Here is a 16,321-nt window from a genome sequence, read left to right as displayed (position 1 = left end):
ATAGACCGGGTATTGATGTTACTCAGGCTGAGCTTGTTCCCCATTTGAATTGGAGGCGCCAAGAGAAGACTGAGATGGTTGGAAATTGGAAGGCTAAAGTTTATGACATGCTTCATGTGATGGTGAGTGTTAAGTCAAGGCGGGTTCCTGGTGCTTTGACAGATGAAGAGCTTTTTGCTGCAGATGATGAAGAAAGCATGGTCAATGGAGAACACAATGATGGATATGATGATGTATTGACTGCTGAGGAAAGAATGCAATTAGATTCTGCTCTCCGTATGGGGAATTCTGATAATGTTTGTGAAGATGAAGACCATGGGTCGTTTGATGGTCAAGAAAATGGTTCAGCAGTTTCCTATGAGAACTGTGAAGCCAATGGTGCAGTTAAAGAGAAGAAGAGCTGGTTTGGTTGGAACAAGAAAAACACTAAGGGTGGCAGTGATGACCCAGAGGATTCAAAAATTATGAAGAAAATTCTCAAAAATGGCCCCAGAGGGTAGCAACCAAAGACCAGGTGGTGATCAACAAAAGCCAGCATCTGAGTTTCTGAAGGAGGATGCTGGAGATGCCAAGAAGGGAAAAGATAAAAACAGTAAGAAGAAGAAGAAGAAAGGAGTAATCAATGAGTCTAAGAATGAGAGCGAATATAAAAAGGGATTGAGACCTGTGTTGTGGTTGACACCTGACTTCCCCTTGAAAACAGATGAGCTCCTGCCACTACTTGACATCTTAGCAAACAAGGTTAAGGCTGTTAGGAGACTCAGGGAACTTTTGACAACTAAACTTCCTCAAGGAACATTTCCTGTCAAGGTAATTTTTTTTTTTTTTTTTAATTTATTTATCTGCAGTGGCTTTTTAGACACAGCGATTAGATTCCGTATTATACTCATTTTTGGTCTTGTTTTTTTTTGGCCAAACATTTTTTTGTCTTCTGAATAATGCTAAAAATTAAAGTCTTGTTTCTCAAAGAATAACATGAACTACCCTATTTAATTTCATAGTCCATATCTCCTTAGATGAAAATGCTAATTTTTCCTGACTACGGCTTGACATGGTCCATAACAAAAATAAGAGGAATATTATTGGTGTGCAAGACTTAGGGGCCGTTTAGTAATGTCCTTGGTGTCCATTAATAAAAATGATAACAATAAGAAAAGCGCAATTATTGTTTAGTAATGGCAACATGAAATATTAGCCATTATATATAAATATATATATATCTTGATATGGAAAAGGAAAGCTCTTCCTTTCCCTCAACCAAACACCCCAAGAGTTTGGATATCGTTTCAGTCAGGTTGGTTCTACCATGGATTAGGTAAATGTTGAATGATTTAGGCAGTTAGTCAGGTTAGCCCATCTAAACATTAAGGAATTAAATCGTGGTTGAGTGGCAGGTGTGATAACGGTGCATATTGTGCTAGTTTCTGTCTATCTTGGTTCAATATGATGTTTAATTGTCGCTAATACCATTGAATGTACAACGATCATTTCTGGAGATATGTATTGATTGCTTTGTCAAATCACAGCTTGAACTCCATATCAATTTTTTATTGGAGATATTGATTATTAGTTTTTTTTTTTGGGCTAATCTTTTTGGTCAAGCTCGGGGCACTGGCATTAAATTATATTGAATGATTGAGCTGCTTTACTTTTACAAGCCTTTGCTTCTGGGTAGGGAAACACCATTCCGACACTGGCGTTCTACATGTAATGGACATCAAATCTCATCTGATAATCTAAACAATACTCTTAACCATATATATCGGTATTAAAAAAAAAAAAAGCGTTGACATTAAATGCGTTTTGAACATGTCAGATTTCATGTAACTTCATTACGGTATTTATGCTAGTCTTTATTATAATTGTTTTTGATGATGCTTTTATGTTTTAAATGTGGCATATTCTGCATCCATCGGTATGCTTGAAAGGCTTCTGGTTTTGTTTTAATCCCTCATACGCGATGCAGGTTGCCATTCCTATAGTTCCTACTATACGAGTGCTTGTTACTTTTACAAAATTTGAGGAACTTCAGCCAGCAGAGGAGTTTTCCACTCCGCTCTCCAGCCCAGCACATTTCCAGGATGCCAAAGGGAAAGATTCGGAGGGGTCTACATCCTGGATTTCATGGATGAGAGGAAGTCGTGGTGGGCAGTCCAGTGACTCTGATAGTCACCGATATAAGGATGACGTTGACCCTTTCAACATTCCTTCAGACTACAAATGGGTAGATGCCAATGAGAAGAAGCGCCGCATGAAGGCCAAAAAAGCCAAAAGTAAGAAAAATAGGAAGCAAACAGGGACAAAAAGCGGGGATGGAGTGCATCAGTCGGGTGAAGATGTGGAAGAACAATAAGAAACGGTCTACCGGTAATCTTCGCTATGAAAATTGTTGCGAGAAGGAGAATAATTGTCTTTCTTTGTGCACAGCTGACCTTTTATTTCCCCCCTTTCGTGATATTGGATTAATTATTATTATGAAAGCTTTGTCTTCTGGAAATTGTTGTATTGCCTCCACGTGAAGTAAAATTGAGGAGCTAGAGTCTCAGTCCATGTCGCCTTCAATATTTTGGTTTTGTCTAATTTTTCATAGTTGCCAATATTGTACCTACATCTATATACCCTTGATTATCCATCTTACTGTGAGTTAAGAGTAGTGCTCTTTTTGGATGTGCAGAATTTGGGCTTTCCCCCGCGGAGTAAATCGATCCTAAATGTTGTATTTGATAATCATTTTAGGCGGAGGATTTATTACGATGATCCGTGGTGTAGTAAATTGTTCGTTCAAATGGATGAAATAATCATAGGTACAGAATGGATGTGTCTCAACAGTTCAACATATCCTTACTCTGGAAAGAAATGAATGGCAAAAGCGAAAATTGGTGAGCGGACGTGGCAGCCTTGATCGAAGGCGGCGAGGTTGGTAACCAGGGAGGGTAATTTGAAATCTCATTTGTCATGGGTGACCCGGGTAACAGAGGGAAAGAAAATAATCGTCATGCATCCTAATAATTGATTGTAAATAATTAAATGATTAGGCTCATTTAATTTCTAAATTATATTATAATTATTAGATGTTATTCCCTTGTTATATTTACTACATACGTAAAATTAACATACAAGTCAAAACTCAAATAGATTTCTCATGTTTCCTGAGTCGCTCTGTTGCATTTCACTCGTACTCCTCAAATTCATCCACGCTTCAACGGTTTCTTTATTCAAAATGCACGTCTCTCTCTCTCTTTTTTTTTTGGGGGGGGGGGTTTTAAATAGCGTCTCATTTAAATTTACACCCGAACCTGCAAAGCAAGATTGCATTTCTTAAGTTCTAGCTCCCTCCGAAGAAAGGGCCATCTATATTCTGTACAAATAGCACGTCAAACACCGAAAAATTTTAAGAAATAATATGGATCACTCTTATCAGAGCTAAGGGTGTACTATTATTGTTGTGCATGCAGAGAAAGAATAATATTACAAAAAAAGGCGCTGGTTGAGCAGAGAGCTATTTACAAGAATGAAATCTACCAAAACCTGTCCTTGTTGACGCTCAAGTAGCCAGCCATTACCTTTCCCCCAGTATTCCTCATCCCGTCTATGAGGAAGCACCAAGTGGACCCCAATGCTCCCACAAAAAAATCCGACTCAGCAGCCATCAAGAAATTCACCAACGGGTAATTAGTGCTCTTTTCCCTACCCAAGCTCCTTTCGTACTCCGCCATTGACATATTACTCCTCTCTTGCCTTCTGATCTTTGTATAGTAAAACTTCCAATGAGGGTATTCTCTGGTTTTGTCTATAACTTCCTGAATCCAAGTTACATCTTCATAATGTTAGGACACATCTAATATCATAGAAGTAACGGATAATGAGAGTTATAGGAAGTAACAAACTTGGCACCTGCATCTCAGTTGAGAGCCAGATGCTGTCAAGATTAGGGAATCTATTCCTAATCCGGTCGGCGAGCTGCATGTACTCTTCAAACTCCACCAATTTCATCTCACATGCTTTGTCTCCCATCCTGACGTGCATACTTAGAAGGGGCCTTGGGACCCATGACTTGTGATTTGACCACACATAATCATCAATATCCGACCTTCGCTTCTTACCGGTACTCTGCATCACACAAAACCATTAACATTAGAACTAGTCTTGATGGATACAAGTTCCAGACCATGTATTCATGAGAAATCACGTGGCACCTATTATGCATCTACTTTATCTTGCAAGCTCAGCTGAGCATGATTACTCTCGTTCTAGTTGTCTATGTCAAGTACAAAAACTAATGAAAAACTGACAGTGACAAGAGACTAACCTTTGGCCAGTCTCCCGGTAGACCGTCAAGAACCATTTTCGCGGCTAATTTACCAAATGCAGCGTGATGGGCCTCATTCAATAAATTGCACGTGTATTCTGTTGGGAACCTCATTAAGTAGCGTACTGCCTGCAAACATAATTAACAGCAACAACGATATTATGTAATGTAGCAATGCATGTTTCCCATGAACACTTGATCATAAATGTCATCCCCCAAGTAAGCAAGTGCTGAAGATTGCCCGTGTTGTGAAATGACAACACTTCTCCAGCCCAGAGAGGGATCGTGTTAATGGAGCTAGGTGTAGACATAGTCATTGAACCAAACTACTAAAACGGAGAAATAGCTTGGTTCTGCATGTATAACAGCTGACCTGTGCTCTCCACCACCGTCTATCCATTTTCCTATGAGAAGCAAGTAAGCTGCCGTTTATTTCAGTTGTTGGCTGCAAATAGTTCCAAGGCTCACCCCATGTCCTGCAGCATATAGTCATTAGAAACATAAAACTTCTATATACAGATTCTCGGTCTATAAGCTGTTCAAATATTTGTCGTTACGGTTCCAAGAGCTTGCCTGGGTGTTGACCCAGCCCATATATGCTTTGATGCATAATTTTCTTTTGTGGTCACGATTCCCTTTTTCAATGCCTCTTCACTTTTCAAAAGTTCAAAAGCACGGTTGCGGCATTCTTGGGATGTTTCAGGTAAGAAGTAGCAACTCCAACTAGACTGGGAAGACCCTGCATATAAAACATTGCTAGTTCATAGTATTGCCCAATTCACCGTATATTGTTCACCAATACGGTCCAAGATAAAGCATTAGAAGTATGACCATGTTGTACCTTTGCAACCATCATGGTCAGCCCTATTATAATAGTTGGTGACAAGGACTCTTCCTTCACTGATTGCAATGGCAAGAAGTCCACACATTCCAGCAATCTGAGCCCCAATGCCAAACCCAGGTAACCTCTCCCAGTCAGCTACAAGGAACTTGACATCTGGGTCCCTGCAGTTTAGTGGATGCTGATGCATCCATAAATCCCTCTGCACTTTTCTAGTCAAAGGATAGTTTTCTTCATCAGATCCTGCAATCTGTGGAAGTACCCTATGTAAGCAAATTGTTAATAAACCAAAACGACCCATCTTTTTATGCTAAAATAAAGCTCGTAAATGTTCCTTGAACATCCACAAGTTGTTAGTCAAATGATGATCTCGTAGAGATAGAAACTAGGTTTAAGTAGCAAAGTAGTCAAGCTAAACTGATAGAGTTTTTGACTTTCGAACAAGGCAAAAATCAAAGGAAGGAAATACATTCCATGTCGTTTCTGAGTCAAACAAATTATGAGGCACATACCCAGGGAGGATAAGTGCCGTCTGATGCAGCCTTGTGACTAAAATATTGAATGTGCGCGTTGTTTGCAGAAGCTGGGTAGGCAGATAAAAACCCTTTCCAACTTGTCCATGGAGGGAAGCTCTCATTTCCAGTACGCTTATCAAGGCGCTCATATAGCTTTGCTTTCACCTTGCAGTTTTCCAAATGAGGTGCACTTGGCAAGCTGGACCCACTAATTCCAAGTTTCTGCAACTTCTCAAATGTCTTGTTTGAAGATTTGGTCAACAAACCACTCCACGCTGAATAAAGCAAAGACACTTTCCCATCGCTGTTTCTCTCTCCACTGCTCTTCAAATCCTTTAATCTCTCTGTTTCCTTCAGTTTCAAATCACAGCCCGTAGATGTAACCTTGTCTAACAAAAAGAAAGAATATATATTCAGCCAGTTGTTTCATCCATCTCTAATCTATAATTAATTCAATCGCTGAGGCCCTGCATGCTATCCCAATCTATGCTGTAGTAGGAGTCAAAAGTTAAAAAAAGAAAAGAAAAAAAAAAGTACAGTAATTACTTGGTAGAGTACCCTTAACGTAAAGGGCTTTTAATTTAAAGTCGCTTCAATTACAAGACTCGGATTATTCTCATCAAGTTCCCTTCACGAGAATTTGAACATAAGCGTAATGAACCTTTCTTTTCACTCAACTTTGAAAAAGAGTAACAATTCATCATATCATCTGTTCAATCCCTACAGCAGAAGTGAAAGATCCTTGTTTTCCTACCTTCTTTTCAGCCAGACCCAAAAACCAGTTGCAGGGTCCTTTTGCATGAAAACCAAGCATCAATAAGAATCGATAGAAATGAAGAAGGAGAAATTGACTTACTTAAAATGCCGGAACTTGAATTAGCTAAGGACATGGATGAGAATGAAACCGGACCAATTTGAATAGTGCCAAAGGAAGTCAGAGCAGCCAAAAAGAAAGAGGTAAGGCAGACTCCGCAGAGAAATCCCACCACGCAAATTTGACACGGAAACGAGCTTCCCATTTGCAGAGCCTTCTGTGACACCACTCTCTCCAGAGACTTCTGATTTAATGCCTCCATTTTCAACTCGTGCCCCAGGAGTTGAGCACTTTTTCTCGAAACTGACGAGTATCTCGAGACTCCACTCACAGGACACGTTTCTCCGACTTTTCAATTTTCATTTCGATCAACTCAGGCTTCAATAAATTGCTTCTTCCAACAACTCCAACGCCGATGACACGAGACGTCATAAATCACAGGACCCTGGCTTTTCGCACATCAAGCGCTTCAGGAATTTCGCGGCAAATTATTCCGACTGTAGAAGATATAAAGTCGGTTCTCACTCAACGCCACACCCAAACAACTCAATATCAGATAAAATTAAGGCCAAGGCAGGAAATTCTCTTTGAATTATGGGGAAATGAAATTATCAAGAAATGAAAACAGTAATTAAGCACGGAAGGCTGAATTTGGAGGTCTAACTCGCCACTTGGCAGATTAAAGGAGGAATAGGAAGAGAACTAGAAAAAGCTATGCCAGGAAAAGCCGCAAGCCCGGTTACAGGTTTTGAAAAGAGTCCGGGCCTTGTTGTTAGAAGGCTGAAAACAAAGGCAGCACGGAATGAGAAAGGCGGTCAGGAGAGAGGAGAGTGTGCAGGAGGAGAGATGATCAGGTGAAGAGGATAAGAATCTGCGGCCTGGACAGCTTTGGGCAGGTATTCGTATCTGACCAGTGACCCCTTTAGTGAACATAAAATGAAAAGTGGGAAAAACAAGGGAGGGAACCGACAAAAGGGGACGAACAGCGAGGAGAGGAAGGTCTGGGGAAGGTGTAGTGGCGAGGATAGCGACTTTATGGATGAACAAAGACAATTCACTCACAAGGTGGTAATACCCTGACAATGAAGCGAAGGATCAACTGGGTCTGTCCCTCTGCTGCTCCAGTCCCCTCTCAAGTCTCAACTATTCCTTCACATGAATGATCACTTCCCTTATCACCCGGCCTTTTTTTAATTTCAAGTGGGGGGTTTCTTTTTCTTTTAACTCATAAAATCCAAAAACACACACTATCATTAAAAAAATGACATTAGGTAAAGTAAGATAACCAGTGCATGAGTATGTGCAAGTATTTAAAGCTGTTGACTTTTTCGACAAAAGAAGAAGTACTTAAAACTCTGTCTTTTTTTCTTTATTTAAGGAAACTAAAGATGAGCGATGTGTTGTGTATGGGTTGGCTGGGTTTTTTTTTTTTTTCCTTTTAAGAAGTATGCTGATTATTTTCATGGAATAGCCGGGTGAGCATCACAGTTTGCTTGCGGTAGGGGGCTGTGGGAGAGCAAGAGGACAAAAGAGGAGCGAGGGTGGGGCCAGGGCGTGAGATGGACACGTGGAACAACGGAAGAGCGAGTAAGGTGGGGCAGAAAAAAAATGATGAAAAGGTTTATGGGGAAAGAAGAAGCAGATGATAATGATGATGCTAATAATAAAGGTGAGGCTTTGAAGTCAGTTCAAGCTGTAAATTTATTTAATCAGCCATTCCATGCTCTTTCAAATTTGATATGGTACGCTACTGTTGTGTATTGATTTATTGGATTTACTTTGTGTATATTTGCTCTATTTTTGTTACAAATATATTATGTGGTATGCCCAGGATACACAACAGCCAAATCTTCATATGATAATTATCACAACAATAATAAACACAAAATGAAATTTAATTTGAATAGTCTAGGTTTAAAGTTCTTAACGTGCGATTTTTAATCTTTATTTGAGATTTTATATCTAATAAAATAAAGTATGAAGAATTAAATTAAGAGTTGATTGGACGGAGTATGGAACGCGATTCCCGCAAAAACGGAGATTGTACGGGACTTACTGCCATCAAAGAAGGTGATCGCATCATCCTTCTTCAGCCCGCAAAATATTACTGCGAAAAATCAAATTAACAATCAAGAAATTCGAATATAAAAAGTTATCACATGAAGGCCAACAATCCTTACAGGGGAAAAAGTCGTGTGATATTAAAATGAAACGACCAGCATTATTATCATTATTAGCGTGTTACTTTGCTTTTTAAATTGTTTGTTTCTTTTTTCCAGATTTCATATGTTTTACAGAAAGAGTTATGTTCCGGCGGAAACTATCACAAGAAGTATTTATGCTTTTTTTTTTCCCCTCCCCCAACCAAAATGTATTCATTATTTAATTAGTTCTGCTGAGTTCTTATCAAACCGATAATCTTGTTTGTGAAAAACTAAAAGCAGCTGATTTAGTACTGGGAAAACGGGCCGGCCCGTGACGGGCTCGGATTTAAACAGGCCGGCCCGTTTAAGCCCGAGTTCCAAAAATAAGTCATTTTTTCAAGCCCGGCCCGTGAGATGACGGGCTCGGGCTAGCCCGCGGGCTTTTGGTCTTTTTAATTAAAATATTTTTTTTTATTTTTTTGTATATTTTATCAAAATAATAAAAATGAAACAATAAAAATTACTAATAAAATGTATAAATATAAATAAAATTGAGTCACAAATATAAACATTATCATGTCTAACACATATTACAGTATAATAAAGTCTATTGAATAAACAAACTAAATAGATGACAGACATAAACAACTAAATAAGCATTAAATTCAGTAGATAATTACAATGCGGATGATCTAGTTTGATTATAAATAATTAACAAAAAAGTTTAACTAACAAATATAGTATACATAAAGAATAATCATTTATCATACCGACAAAAAAGAAAAGAGTCCATCATTCTTAGTTCTAAATTTGTTTCTACTATAAAAATGATATAGATCTTTATTTTAGTTTAAAAGATTTTTTGATCAATTATATTTCAAGTATAAAAAATATGGGAGAATGATAAATAAAGACTGTAAAAATTATAGATACAGTATTTTAATAGGTTTTGACAACTTATAAATAACAATATATTTTTATGAATATACCTAGTTTTAAATTTTGCAATTTTCATGTTTTTTTGATTATTTTTCCCACAATTATAGTGATTCTTTTTTTCTTTTTGTGAATGCTATCTATGTGAGCTGCCAAGATAAGTAAAACTAAGAGTATGCTATGTTTAAAATGTTAGGGTTTTCTTTTTTAAATTAAGAAAAAAGGACAGAAATTTTTAAAAAAAATTTGGCGGGCCTAAACGGGCCGGCCCACGACCCTACAGGGCCGGCCCGTTTATTTTTCGGCCCTACAGGACTGGCCCTTTTAAGCCCGACTTCTCTTTCAAGGCTCCAAAATATAAGCCCGACCATCGATTTAAACGGGCTTAAACGGGCCGGCCCGACAGGCCCGGCCCGTTTTCACAGCTCTAAGTTGATTCCGTTTTTTAAAAATATATATATAGATATATTTGCATGGCTGTGCCTGTCCACATGATCCAGCGCGTCAGTTGTGTTGCTTTTATCTGCTCAAAATAAAATATTCAGCGCGTTTATACATAATATGCCACTGATGATGACACTAATAAATAATATGATCCGGTCTTTAATATAGAATCTAATTTTTGAGTTGATTTTGATTCTAAATATAAGATTCATTTATCATATTTATCAATTTTTTCTAAATTACCCCTATAAATATTTCCTCAACCATAATCAAGTAGAAGAGGGAGAAGAAGTATTAAGAAAGATAATTATGGTGTTTTAGAAAAAATGTGTCACTTTTTTTATAACTAACTAATTTACCTAACTTCCTTAATCTAATCAAATTAGTTAAATAGGTCTTATATTAAGGACTGAAAGAGTGATAATGATAATAACACTACTTTCAATTTTAATTATAAAACTAAAAACTTAATGGATAGGAGAAATAGAGGCGCGCTGGCCTTAAAAAAAAGATTAATGGGGTGTTTGGAAGCACTTTTTTGTAAAACAAAATAAATTTCTTCATATATTTATTTCGTATATTGTAAAAATACTTTTAAAATTATAGTTTCATTTCTACCCAAATACTTCCTAAGCCGAAAAGAATTAATTGAAGAGGCAGTTTCAGTGGGTCCAGTTAATTAGATTAAGCTGCCGAGTCGGTCAACAGCACCCTTCGAGGAGTACAGTCTGAATGTCTCACCTGCCGCTCAACTCAACGGATGGAGGCACCCCTGCCTCCAGATTCCTAATTTGTAGCATGGGGTGGTTTCCCTATAATCCTACCATCGACTTTCGCCAACTTATCCAAGCAACCAAACAAAAATAACGATTATTGCGGTATTACCCGCTCCCTCCAACCTTCATGAGCATAAAATTACATTCTACAGACAATGAATGGTTTTTTTTTTTTTAATAAATCACTTGATGAGATATTGAGTTTTCCCCGTATTACACGCATTTAAAGTCAACTATGATTAAAGACATACTGTATTGTAACTGCCTCGATCTTTAATATAAGATTTTATTTAACTTTTATTTGGTCCTAAATATAAAACTTCAATCCACTTTATCTCTCGTTTTTATCCATTTTTTTCAAGATAGTCTTTGTAATAATAGTAGCTCTAGTCAATACACTTGATTGGTAAAAATATTTTAGGAAAAACATCTATTTATTACAAATAACTAACTTAACTAATTTTCTTAATCTACTCAAATTAATCAACTAACTCTTATATTAAGGATTGGAGGTAGTATAAATTTTTTATTTCAATTTCATTTTCAGATAAAATTAATAACTTAGCCGTCCATACTTTTCTTTCTTTTGCCAACACTTAACTATTCCTTCTTAACTTATGTGAATATCATTTTTTTTTAAAATAAAAGGCAAAAAATTTAGATGCGGTCTAAAATTTTTTTAAAAAACCATGTTATATATTTATGAATTATAAATAGTATCTCCTCAAATTTCTCATAAAACAAGTACCGCAGATCGGTTATGTAAGTATAAAACTTCTCAAAATCAATGCATGCTTTTTGGGCATGTGAATCCAGGTTTTTTTTTCCCTCACAAAGAGTCCTCATTGGAACCTCATTCAAACCCAAAGAAAAAGATTTTAGGTTGGGCACCAATCAAAGAATAAAGGAGGTGGCCAGCTCACGAATTGACGAGGAGAAGGGAGCTCAGGGCAAGTCACGAACAAGGGCTCCGGCTTCAAATCTCCATTCGTTCAAATATTGAGGCCTTGAGGGTAATGCCGTCAGTTCAATTTTTTACAGTGTCTTGGGTTTTCATAACAATTAATTTCTCACGCTCGGTATCCTTCAAAACTGGAATAAAAAAATTTGTTAATTTCTTTTACGTTTTTCTGATTTTTCTTTGGTCCCACGGATTATCTGTTTTAATGTTAATATGCTTATATATTAATTAATAAAATTTACTTAAGTAGACAAGATTTATGAATCACAGGTAGCATCACACATTCAGAAAAAAAAGGCACCATATAGTCTACGAAAAAATAAAATGGAGGATGTTATTCGTATTATTTATTGGGGCGAACGTTACTTTACTTTATTACTATTTTTTTTCCTTTCAAATTTTATATGTTTTATAAAAAAGAATTATGTTCCCGCGCAAATTATCACAAAAAGCATCCATTCTTTAATCAGGTATGTTGAGTTCTTATCAAGCGGATAATCTTTTTTTTTAATTCTTTTTTATAAAGATTCCTCATTCGTTTTTTTTTTTAATAACGCCGAGTTCTCTGATTTAATGTTCATAAAAATAAAATATTCGCACAGCTGTCCACGTGATCCAGCACGAACGTTGCATTGCTTTTATGCGCTTAAAATAAAATTTCCAGCACGTTTATATATAATACAATAGTGATTGAATATGGACAAGCAAGCGGAGCATAATATTTATGAGGGTAATTAACCTATACGGATTTTGTTAATGAGGGCGCCAATAGAACAGAATCGCTTCCCTCGAAAAATACGGGGGAGGGGACCATGGCTCGAATTAATTGAAGGGGCAGTTTCAATGGGGCCCACCTAATTAGCTTATAAGAATATCCTTACGGGATTGCCTGCCTGTCTAATACATGGCTGAGCCTGATCCTTGGTGCTCAAGTTTCTGTGACTAATTTTCATTTTGAGAAACTTCACTGTGATTGTAGTTAAATTTGAATATAAATTCCCTTCAATCTCAACGGAACTTCCATGAATACTTATAACTTTCAGTTTATAAATAATGAGAAGAAATTTTGGGTATGGTATAAATTGAAAAAAAATCAAACTGGGACCATAGCTTCTCAAAATTTGGTTATGTTAAATTTAAAATCTTGTCAAGATCAGGGCATGTTCTAAGGGATGTGAACGGATCATTCGGCCCTGACTTGAACATGGTAATTTGAAAAAAATTATTATTTTAAAGTTATTTTTTATGCATTGATGGTTCAAATGCAGCATTATTTTGATTTTTGCATTTTTCGGGTTAACACATCACGCTTTACCTTACCCAGCACAAATATTTAAATTAAAGATATAATACATATACGGCATGTGACCACAAATTAGACGCGGATCATTACACAAAATATAAAAACATGAAATGCGTGGACAAGCAGCTTAATATAATACTCATTAAATTACTCCCTCCCATGCCACTCATGCATAAGACAGTGTGCTCACGGGTCCTTACTCTGAACCCGTTTCAAAATTTAACCAACCATTAAGAATACATTTTTAAAAATAGCAGTTTGATTGAGAGTGATTTTGGAAAAATGTAAAGATCTCTAATAGTTAACCAACCTTAATTAATTTCCTTATTCTCAGGATATTAGTTAGCACTAGTAATGGGGATTTATTAAAGCCCTACTAACTACTATTGATGAAGTCATAAAGGAAAGGACAGAGAAGATGGTAGTTAAAGCGAGCGGGTCAACTCCTGTTGACGTTGCCTAATTGCAATGCAAGTAAGTGGGTCAACTAAACAGAGCACAAAGGCCCAACTTCGGAAGCCCATGACAAAAACCTCAACGGTCAAATTATTTGAAAGTTCCTTCAGATTACGGCATTCTGAAGGCTTTCTTGACCGTTTTCCTCCTCTGTCATGCATCCTCGCGAAATCCCACCTCCCCCCCCCCCCACACAAAAAAACCTCTGTTTCCCTCCCCGAGAGTTAAGTAAGTCTAAGGAAGTCTTCTTTCTTCTTTAGACGTAAAGGCACTTTATAGAAGCTATCAGCGCCTAATGATGGTGTGCTTTCTCACTTGTTTTGGCGCCTCCAAACGCCGAGAACGCCACCCTTCCCCTCACGCAACTCCTTCTCGACATCAAGTATGCTCTCATTAGCTCTCACGCTTTCTGTTCCATCCATGCCTCTCTCTCTCTCTCTCTCTCTCTATGTGTATATACTTATTTCCTCTCACTATATGGCTACAGACTCATGTAGCCGATGAAGATGCCAAGCGTCAATACGCAGAGCAAAAGATTCTTGAAGAACCCATTACTGACACACAAAAGTAAGCTATCCATACTGACCTGCTCACCGCCCATAGAACTTCTTTTTCCACTGCGCAGCTCTCTCTTTTCGCTTTTTTTTTTCCTTTTTTCTCATTTAGCTGCTTGTTAATTTGTTCAGAATAAAACTTGAAGAGCAACCAAGAAAGAGGGGCATAGAGAAAATCACGCATGACCTGAATGCAAATGCCAATGGAGAGTTATCTGCCAAGGAGGTAAAAAAGTTGGAGGAAAGCACAACGGAACCCGAGAAAACAGAGAATGAAGCAACCCCTCGCATAAACCGTGGTCCCGAAGCCACTGCTGACGGCTTGAAGGATGAGAAGAAAGGCGAACATGAAGAGGAGGATGGCGTTAATCGAAAATCGCTTCCTGCGGAATCTTCAGAGTCATTGTTCTCTCTATCCATTGATTCTCGAAAGCATGTTTCTGCAGCTGAAAAAGCCGAGCATGAAGTTGACAGCCCAATGCCACCCAGGGATGCTACCTCAAACACAAAAGACGGATCTGGCACATTTGGGTGGAGTCACGACGGAGTTCAAGTGAAGCCCGTCAAAGCAGAGGAAAATCTTGCTCAAGGAACGCCTTTCAAAATAAAGGATAGCCCAGACTTGTTCACAATTAACTTGAAGGGACATCAAAATGGAATGCGAAGAGGAAAGTGGACTTTGACTTGAAAGTAAATACGAATGAAGAGCCATCTGCCCCGCAAATAATAAGGAGTTTCAATGAGAACAAACAAGACCAAGACGAAACACCTCGAGTAAGCGAATGCCCCAACTCCGCAGCATCAGGAAAGCCATCTCACTTCTCCCGGCGCAGATACCAAGATTGCCCTGACGAGGAATGCGGAGATTTTGATTTGGGTGAAGATGATTTTGGTGATAAGTTCGTTGATGATGATGATGATGCTGACAATGAGGAAAGAGGCGAAGGCGATGGGGCATTTAATCGAACGTGGATTCAAGAAGAGTCCTCAGAATCATTATTTTCTCTATCCACCGGCTCTAGAAAACAAGTTTCTGAAGCTGAAAAAGCGGACAATGAAGTTGACAGTCCGATGCCCTTCCGTGGCACAGAAGCTTTCGTCGGCAGGGGTAGAAGGATTCAAAATGTTTCCTCAGTATTGAATCCAATTGAAAATATAACTCAAGCGAGGGTGGAGAAAGCAACAGCAATGCAGACGCTGAAATACGAAAAGGAAAACATCAATTCAGAGAGAGATGTCACTGGTATGCCCAGGAGCGGAGAGGCTAGTTTGGAGGTGTCCGATGGTAAAGCAAGACTCGAGAAGTTCGATGATAAAAATCAAGAAGAAATCGGAGTCGACACCAGCCTCTCCAGCTGGTTGGTCGAAATAGAGACCACACCCAACTCCAAGAATGGCACGAATTCTGTGGGAGCCTCCACAACACCCATAAGTAAAAGGAGCTCGTTATCACAGGTGAGTCATGAAGATAGGCCGATTCTTGGAGCGTTGAGCATGGAAGAGTGAGGAAGTTTTCCGTATCAAGTAAACCTTCAAGCAGGTCGAAAAGCCGAAGTCCAGATGAAACGCCAATCATAGGTACTGTTGGGAGCTACTGGAGTTATACAGGGCAGGCCATAAATTCAGAATCGCCGAGTTCTTGGGGTCGAATCCAAAATCAGAGAGGTACTCATTAGTTAGTAACACTGATGGGGGAAAGAGGGAGCTCGAGACAATTCTGAACCTGATGTCCTCTCATGAAAATTGTCTTTCTTGAAATGATATGCGAATTCTAATCCAATTGTTCTCCAACTCATAGCTGGGATCTCGCGGAGACGATTCCAATTGCTTTCTTTATCTTTATTTTTATTTTGGGGTTAGGTCAGGCTGATTCTCTCAAGAACAACAGTCATTGTTCAAATAAAACCGGTGCTTTAATGGTTAACATTCCAGGCTAAGCTTTACATTTGGGAATTTATAATATCAATGATGATTGTCAAAACTAAGGATTTAAATCTTTAAATACGAAAGTGCGATTTTTTAAAATAATACCTTAATGTAAGATTAAAAGAGAGATGTGATATTATTTATAGCTTCCAGATCTACATTATAATTTTGTTGTTTTAGCACTGTGGCCATCAAACACCAAACAGAGTTTTTTTTTTTTTTGGTCAGAAAACACCAAACAGATTGAAATGCAAAGAAGTTTTCATCAACCTAAATTACGATTCAAAACGTCATTCATGCACGAAATGGGAATGTAATTTTCCATAAATATTCATTAGAGCG

The 16,321-nt window shown here is 38.0% G+C and overlaps 1 protein-coding gene and 2 pseudogenes across 2 annotated transcripts; 2 read left to right on the top strand and 1 right to left on the bottom strand.

Annotated features, from left to right (window-relative positions):
- Positions 1–5: 5 nt before the first annotated feature.
- On the top strand, positions 6–2,676 carry LOC114746880 (uncharacterized; annotated as a pseudogene).
- Positions 2,677–3,371: 695 nt separating this feature from the next.
- Positions 3,372–7,385, bottom strand: LOC114746885 (uncharacterized). 2 transcript variants are annotated; one of them, XM_028935166.1, is made up of 8 exons: positions 6,522–7,385; positions 5,663–6,054; positions 5,151–5,400; positions 4,883–5,048; positions 4,683–4,785; positions 4,310–4,438; positions 3,895–4,110; positions 3,372–3,800 (listed from the first exon to the last, which is right to left on the bottom strand). In XM_028935166.1, exons 1-8 carry the CDS (start codon positions 6,739–6,741, stop codon positions 3,519–3,521), a joined length of 1,758 nt encoding a protein of 585 aa, XP_028790999.1. In that variant the 5' UTR covers positions 6,742–7,385; the 3' UTR covers positions 3,372–3,518. The 2 variants fall into 2 exon arrangements, with proteins under 2 accessions (XP_028790999.1, XP_028791000.1); XM_028935167.1 differs by having other exon boundaries at positions 3,519–3,800; positions 5,663–6,050; positions 6,518–7,385.
- Positions 7,386–13,709: 6,324 nt separating this feature from the next.
- LOC114746879 (uncharacterized) lies at positions 13,710–16,047 on the top strand (annotated as a pseudogene).
- Positions 16,048–16,321: the final 274 nt, after the last annotated feature.

This window comes from Neltuma alba, unplaced genomic scaffold, assembly GCF_004799145.2.
Source record: "Neltuma alba isolate B1F8T4 unplaced genomic scaffold, ASM479914v2 tig00005126_pilon, whole genome shotgun sequence".
Taxonomy (NCBI): domain Eukaryota; kingdom Viridiplantae; phylum Streptophyta; class Magnoliopsida; order Fabales; family Fabaceae; genus Neltuma; species Neltuma alba.
Note: the sequence above shows the minus strand (reverse complement) of the source record. Positions and strands in the feature narration are given on the sequence as shown.